At 50.4% G+C, this 8,388-nt stretch overlaps 1 protein-coding gene across 1 annotated transcript; it reads right to left on the reverse strand.

The window, feature by feature from the left end:
• Positions 1-4,553: 4,553 nt before the first annotated feature.
• LOC100470382 (cystatin-9) lies at positions 4,554-7,771 on the reverse strand. The gene is made up of 3 exons (XM_011232631.3): positions 7,398-7,771; positions 5,596-5,715; positions 4,554-4,703 (listed from the first exon to the last, which is right to left on the reverse strand). The coding sequence occupies exons 1-3, from the start codon at positions 7,659-7,661 to the stop codon at positions 4,599-4,601; spliced, it is 489 nt and encodes a 162-aa protein (XP_011230933.3). The 5' UTR covers positions 7,662-7,771; the 3' UTR covers positions 4,554-4,598.
• Between the last annotated feature and the right edge of the window lie 617 nt (positions 7,772-8,388).

Below are 8,388 nucleotides of genomic sequence, written 5' to 3' on the forward strand. Positions count from 1 at the left end.
CTGGCTACCACTGTGTGTGTGTGTGTGTGTGTGTGTGTGTGTGTGTGTTGTGTGTGTACGTAGAGGTGGGATCCAGAAAGAGGTACTTTCTGCAACCTGGATATGGAAACTACAGCACTGGTGTGCAGGTCAAGCCAGCCAGGGCAGTGTCAACAGTAGCACAGCATCGGGGCACATGCATTATCTTCCACATGTGAGAGATGGTAAAGCTAGAGGTCACCTGGTTGACAAGTAAACACTCTCCCTGTACCTGAGCCTCTCTGCCTGAAAGCTTTCTCCCCACCTATGGGAGGTGGCTGCAGTGCTGGGGAGGGGATGCCCCAGCCTCCTGACCCTTGGGCTATAATACTGAAGCATGTCCTATGTAGTTTCTAAGATGTGCCCAGCAATACGGAGCTCTAATCTCCCAACTTGTTAGTCTGCTCACTCTCATATGCTGCTTCCCATTCCTACTCCCTCACCACCTTTCTGGTATTTTCTACAATTGCTTCCAAATAAACCACTTGCACTTGAATTATTGTCTCAAGGGGAGCTTCTGGAGGAAGCAACTTCATAGTGGAGCTCAGGTCCACTGTGAAGAGCAGCCTGGTATTACTTGGGGACGTACCTGGGGAAGGTCAGGCAACAGGACACACTTTGAATTTTCTCACCTCAGCCAGCAACAATATCCTGGGGAAGGCATGCCCAGGCCTCCCTCCTCCATGTGGAAATGGAGTTCTAGGGACAGAGGCAGAACAGTTCTTGTCACATTGCTCCCCTCATCTTGGGATGACCATCCCTATGCCTACAACACCTGTAGCTTTCACTTCACTACCCACTTCAGCCCTTCAGCACCTAACCACTGCCAGGGCACTCGTTCTCTTGTTCTGTAGCTGGAGTTGGCCAGCTCCATCTGGTCCCATGAACATCCCCTAGAGCAGGGCTTTCTCCTCTGAACCCTGACAGTGTGGTTCCACACCTGGAGGGACCTAACATATTCACACACCCTAGGCTGGTTGTTTCCATCTTATCCATAATACCTTCAAGCATCTGGGGCAAACTAGACTTTACTGACCACATCCAAGGTCAGCTGGCTAGTATTAGTGGAATACTGCTTTGGGTTTAACTCTCCAAAACTGTCTGGACCCTTCTGATGCATTGAGTTAGTCAGAATAAAGACTCAGTATCAAGACAGTTATATTAACTAATGAGATTTCTGAGTTTTTATTTGCCCACAGTTGGTAGTGGCATATGTGAGCCTGAAGAGAACTGGAATGTGTGGATGTGCAGCCTCCAAGGCACCTTTAGTATTGGTCCATTCCCTTCCAAAGTTCAAAGGGTCATTAAGGCCAAGCCTGTAGCCTAGGCCACCTGGGGGACCAGCTGCCCATGAGAAGTTATCCTGCCCCCACCCTTCTCTGTAGAAACTGTGCTCTTTAGAAGATACATGATGACAGAAGCATTGGCTTTGTTGCCATGTCCTCATTTTCCCTGTGATAATGAGAAGTGATCATTTTGAGTCAAATGCAGCTTCCAAGCAGGACTTGCTCCCTTCCTGGGCTCAAAAATGCAGCTTCCAAGCAGGACTTGCTCCCTTCCTGGGCTACACTAGGGCCAGGGAGAAATCCAGGTCTGCATCCCATGTCAGGTTTTAGGATCTGAAGGGAGTTGGAGCATCAGGGACCAGAGTGGTTATCTGGAATGTGTGGCGTCATGCTGAAGCTCACACACAGGACAAGGACTGCAGGCTGCTGGGGTAGCTCTCCACGTATATCACCTGCCAGCTCCCACTCTCCCAGGTCCCAGATCCCTTTCTCCTTCCTCTGGCCTCCATGGGAGAGGCGCGGGCATCCACCAAGGCCTTCCCAAGTTTTCCAGTTCATTGTTACTTTGTGTTCAGTCCTGTATTTATTGAGCCCAGGCTATATCGTGACCCTGGCACCTTGGGAAAGTTGAGAAAAGTGTCCATTGTCTCCTGACAGATGAGGAAGTGGCCACAGAGCAGAACACGGCAGAGAGTTTGATAACCAGCATAACTATTTTCCTGGTTGCAGGCCTTGACCCAGAGACTGAGGCTTACAGGCCAGCACTAGGGCAGTGGAGTCAACATTAGACTCACATTTTCGGGAAATAAGGAGCTCTCCTGAGACTGAGCCACTGGCTGGGCCTCTTTTCCTCGCTGGGAATTGGGGCCTGGCCAGCAGCTGGCCTGTGTTTCTAGCAGCCCCCTGCTTTTGCCTCTGCCTCGGGCAGGGCTTTGCCCAGGGACTTACCTCAGGGTGACACTGAATATCCAGAAACCTGCTTCCCTGCTCTTTCAACAGACAGACTCCAGAAGAGAAGCAGGCAGGACCACCGCAAGCCAATGAGGATGGACAGGGCAAGGCAGAGGGGCCTTCCCACAAGGACTGGTCCCTCAGTCCTACACCTGATACAAAGCTGGAACACCTGAAACTTGTACTCACCCTCAGGGCCCTGAGGACGTAGTGGGGACTGGGACAAAACCCCTACTTTCTTTTTTTTTCTTTTTAAAGATTTTATTTACTTATTTGTGTGTGAGAGAGAGGGGGAGAGAGAGAAATACCACAAGCAGGGGGAGCGGCAAGCAGAGGGAGAAGCAGGCTCCCTATGGAGCAGGGAGCCCAACATAGGGCATGATCCCAGGACCCTGGGATCATAACCTGAGCTGAAGGCAGACACTTAACCAACTGAGCCCCCCAGGTGCCCCTAAAACCCTGACTTTCTGTAGATTTCCATGGGAGGGGTAGGGATGCAACCATTAACAAAGCCCCACAAGTGTGATCTGAGGCAGGATTTAGTGAGTCCTTACCAGGAGCCATGATTTGATACCTGTCTTGTGGGCTCTCCTTCCCCAGCACCAGGAGGTAAGGTGAGCCCACAAAGGGCCTGGACAGGTCCCCCCACCATTGGGCTGAACACACAGGAGACCCTGTCCTGGAGCTACCTGGTAGGACTTCAGTAGAATTTGTGGGGTCGACTATGGAAAATATGAGGGATCACACTGGATAAAGAGCCCTCTTTATGCTTACTTCTGCAGATTGAGGCACAACTCAGGACAGACCAGTGTGGGAGTATACAGTAAGGTGGTTGGTGGGAGGGTCTTCAGAAATCTACTGAAGTCAGGGACCAGGCAGGATGGCTGTGGAACAAGAGTAAAACTATGTCCATGCTTAATGATGCTCGGTTGGCAAGGAGGATGCCGATTTCTAGGGTCTCCCCACGGCTCTGCCTGGAATCCTGGGAAGTCCATCCAGGTGTCCATGGAGGATGAGCCCTGAAGATATCTAACACCACATGTCTGGTGTGAGTCCCCAAGGAGACCCTGCGATGAAAATTGTGGGGCGCAGGTGGTTCATTTGGGAGATGGTCACAGAGGCACAGAAGGGAAGGGAGACAGAGGAGGAAGAAATTCAACTGGGCTGTTGGTATGGGTCACTGAGCAACCATGGGTTTTGTCCTGCTGGAATGCATGAGAACCCTATGGATCTTCCCTCTGACAGTCTCTGTGGAACTGGGAGCCTGTAGCCATCCTACCTGGGGTTGGAGTGTTGTCCTTGGGCCCTACCTCTATCCACTGAGGTGTGCCTGCTCTGCAGATGGAGTGCCACTTGCACAGAGAAAGCCCTGAACAGAACTTGGGGGAGATGCAGATCTTGAGGTGGAATGGAAAGTGTTAGGTACTGGGTGGTCCAACTGCATGGGCACTGGAGGGATGGCTGGTTAGGAGAGGGGAACCACTGCCCCAGGACCAAGGGCTGCCCCCCCCCGTATGTTTAAATATAGTTTGACTGGAACGCAACACTCTTATTTGTGTTCATATTATCTATGGTAATTTCAAGGCAACATCAGGGAGTTGAGAACAAGGCCATATGGCCCACAAAGGCCAAAATAGTTACACTTACTTACAGAAAAAGTTTGCCAAGTCCTCTTTTAGAAGATTCCCAAGACAAGGGCCACATGTGTCCTGAGGACCTGAGAGCCTGTCTGGGTCTATCTTGCATTTTGAGTACCCTGCTGGGTCATGGTCATTGTACCTCTGTGAGCCCGGAAGCAGCAGCACCTGTGCTTACAGGTTGTGCCACCTGGAGATGACTCCAGAGGTTCCAAGAGGTAAGGGAACCCAACCCCTGGGGCCCACTCTACTGCCCTGTTAGGATAAGCCCTTCACATCCCCAGCCCCTCTGTCTGGAACCATGCCACACAAGCTTCTTTGAAATGCTAATATTTAATGATTTTTTACATGAAAAAAATGAGCAGGAGAAATTTTCACAATGCCCAAATATGAGACACCAAATATTTGCAAATAAAGTGAACATCTTGGAGATGCTCAGCCACTGAACGGAGACCTATAGGACATCACGGGTGTCCAAGAGAAGAACAACCAGGGCCAAGTGTGCTGACGTCTCATTAGTGGGTGCCGTCCAAGCAGGTCTTTTTTAAATATTTTTTTTAGTATTTTTTTTGACACAGAGAGAGAGCACAAGCAGGGGGAGTAGCAGGGAGAGAGAGGGAGAAGCAGGCTTCCTGTTGAGCACAGAGCCCGATGCAGGACTCAATCCCAGGACCCCGGGATCATGACCTGAGCTGAAGGCAGACGCTTAACCAACTGAGCCAGGCAGGTGCCCCTCCAAGCAGGTCTTGTTCCAGAGTTCAAACATTGTTCTCCAGGGTTCAGTGCTGATGATGAAGAAGCAGGTGATGATCTGAGGGTAAGTATGGGGATGGAAGGTGGGTAGAGAATGGTTGGAAACAGTGGCTCCTGCTTGAAACACAGCACACATCCCAACCACCCGTACTAGGGTGAGCAGCTGGGGATGCAGGCTTGTTCCTCAGCCATAGCCCTACTTGAGATCTCCTTGTTCTGAACTCAGTACCTTGCCCTAACCTCAGGGGCTTCTGTACCATTTTCTCATCCTTAGGCCTGTGGTCTCCAGGAGAACATTTAGGCTGACCCAGTATGACCCATGACCCTAGCATAGCATTGGGGTGTTCTCTCCCAGAGGGTGCTATTTCAGAGGAACCCCTCACCCTAAGTGGGTAAGTCCCAGAACTGGGGTTCACCTTGACCATTCTCCCTAGAGCAATAGCTGATAGTTCATGGAATTTGATCAGGGCATAGGAAAGAGGGCTATAGGCCCCTCCTCAATCCCCATCCCATGAGCTCTTTTCTCAGGGAGACCTGAGAAAGCCAGTCTGGCAAAGGCCGTGTTGCCCATCTCAATATTCTCCTCCTGAAATCTGTAGGGAAGGCACGTCAATAAAGACAAGAGAAAGACATCCTATGGCTTTCCCAGGAGACATGGACTCTTGTGGCCAGGAACAATCTGTCATCACCATGGCCCAAGGGGCAGGCAACTGGAATGGGGTGAGAGGGCAGAGGTAGTTCCCAGATTGGCCAGGGGGCTACAAAAAGACGCCGAGGATGGCCTGTCCAGCTGAGCTCCTACTGCAGCACCAGCAGTGGGGATAGCGGTACTTACAGCTCTGTCACTCTTCTATGTTCTTAGGAATAACACTGTCATCTGCTCTACCTCCCCCTTTGCCCCAAGCTGCATCCTCAGCTGTGTGACCCAAGGAACCTACTGTATGTCTTACATTGTTCTGCTCTGAACTTGTTTGAGAGGGACAGTTGTCAATGTCTTCATCAAATTTCCCACATCTTGTTCTTCTAAGCTGCAGCTTCATGGAGAACACCATTGTGTTCTTCTCCATTAACTGTAATAGACATTGACATTAATGTGAGAATCTGCCTCCTGGTTCCCTTGTACAGCTGCCAGTGTAGACCCATGCAGTGTGGGGAGAGCCCCCAAACAGTCCTTCACATAGGGAGCTGCCTCCAAACGTGGGTCAGCTTGCTGGGGATAAAGCCAAGCTGGGGAATTTAAGCAAAGAGGCCTGTGTTTGCTGTGAGACCCAGGGTAGATGCAGGCTTGGTCACACACCATTCATGCATCACACCCTGCAGCCCCATATCCCCAAATGCTCCCGGGAGACCCAGCCTGACTTCCAGCATGCTTCTGAAGCCACGACACTCCCGGGAGTCAGGTGCTGAGTGCCTGGGAGGGTGTTGGCTCTGCAAGATTCTGTTGAGTAATTTCAGCTCCAGAGTGGGAGACTCATCTACAGCTCCATCGTCACAACTGTCACTTGCCTGACAACAGGAAATTGGCCTGCAGTGCTGTGAACACTGACGTGAGCCTGTGAGTGTGCACTTTCACACACAACCGTCACCCTCCCCAACTATGGCTTCCAACTACGCTCTTGTCTTACTACAAAGAGCAGCTGGAATTTTCTGTATTCCTTCTGTACTCTGCTCAATTCATTCCATTCCTTACTCCCCACCATTCCACACTTAATTACTCCCAACATCCTAACTCAGTGTGAGTGCAGATCTAGGGATCCCAGAGGTCCAGCGTGAGAGAGCTCAGGCAGCAGTACCAGATGGGACCTGGTGCAGCAGTATTCACAGAGGATGGAGCTCCTTTCAGGGTGGAGCTCCCACTGTTCTTTCCTCAGGCTCTCAGGGCAGAAGTCCAGAGGGAGAGAAGAACGCCCTAGGCCCTAACATGTGTGCGCACACACACACACATGCTTGCACACATACTACACACAGTGACACACCCATGCTACTCACACTCACACCTACACACACAGACACAAAGGGACAAACACTCAAAAACTCATACTTATCTATATACACACTCTCACTCATTAAAACACTCACACCCATACCTACACCTGACACACATACACACATGACCATACATGCTTCTGATGCAACCCACATGAAAACAGCCTTCCTGGCTGCATTCTGTACACACTCCATTACAAGGACAATGCTCTAGGATATTAAGAACAATGGTCTAGGAAGAGTGTAGAATAGCATCCTTCCCCTTAGGTGGAGACCACAGGGAGGAGCCCAGAGAAGAGTCCCTGAGGTCACAAAGGCTGCTCTAGATGAGGGAGAATTCTTACTGCCCCGAAACTCAGGCCTTTCTCCCTCCCTCTCTCTCGGCATCTGTTCTTTGTTTCTGTTTGCATTTGTTTTGTTAGAATATTTCCTCAATCTGTCTCCTCTGACATTTTCTCAATCTATCTCCTCCTCCTTTCTGTCTTGTTCTTTTCCTTATTCAGGATCTTTATCTCCTTGTATCGTATATTTTGATCATCAATAAGTAACTTCATAAAATGATGAAAATTAGAACATCTTACATGCAGTAGACATTGACCTGGGCATTTAAAATTTCAAATTCTTTCATAAAACTGAAACTAACTGTACAGTTTGTATTTTTGATCTATTTTATGGACTTTAGAACAAGATCCCTAGATATGACCCTACAATCCTGACCCTGACTTCATATCAAGTGCAGACCATTAGGCCAGGGTGTGGTACCTACCAGCTCCCTCCTGGAATTCAGGATGCGCACCAGCTTGTAAGCCTTCGTGTCATTGTTCTGCAAGTTGAATATATGCAAGGCATACTCCACGGTACCAAGGAAGTACCTCTGCATGGCTTTTTGGCCATTACCCTCTGCTTCCTCTTCAGATCTTGACCCATGAGTCATCAGGAACGGGGAGCCTGAGAAAAGTAGCAGCAAGGCCCAGGAAAGAGCCTGCCCACCCTGCCAGTGTGGCATCACTATGGATATCTGGGGACCCATGGCCTTTGCTTTTCTAGCTCAAGCTCCCTCTGAGCCTCCCTCGGCGTTGGTCCAGTACATCAGCTTCAGAATAACTCCTCCCTCTGGATTTGCTCTCTGCTATTACACACTGTTCCTTCCCACATGTCACCCTGCCTCCCCATTCCAAGCTGCATAATTGCCTCCTGTCTAGAGAAAGGGACAAGCCCTGGCAGAGTGGGTTGGAAAGAACCAGGAATGAGAGGGAGGGGTCCCCAGTAGCCAAGTCCCAGCCACAACATCCCTCTCAGCTCCTTGCTGGGGAGGGACTTTATTTGGATGCCCCAGAATCAGAGGCTGAAACAAGGACACAAAACCAAGAAGTGGAAGTGGAAGGTGACCCCAAGGGCACAGCAGTAGGGTGAAGGCCACTGAGATAAGACAGGGCCAAAAAAGATGAGTGACCAAGAGCCAGCTTTGGGGGAGACAGAAGGCAACTGCACAGAAGGAAAAAGCATTGAGTTCTTAATGGGTCCAGGTGTCTGTGTCCCCCTCAGCTCCCCAGCCCCTTTGAGTAGTAGAGCAGAGAAGGCTCACTGGCTCCTGGGATGATGACAGGCAAGAGGAATTCAGGTCCTGGGACCAGAAGCTTCCAGCTGAGCTCATTGCATCTCTTTTTGCACTTCTCAGCCCCTGGATGTGCTGCCTTGTGCTCAGCCTGGGGCCTGGCAGGATGCTGTAAGCACCTGCTCTCCAAAGATGTTGCAGC

This window comes from Ailuropoda melanoleuca, chromosome 13, assembly GCF_002007445.2.
Source record: "Ailuropoda melanoleuca isolate Jingjing chromosome 13, ASM200744v2, whole genome shotgun sequence".
NCBI classification, from domain to species: domain Eukaryota; kingdom Metazoa; phylum Chordata; class Mammalia; order Carnivora; family Ursidae; genus Ailuropoda; species Ailuropoda melanoleuca.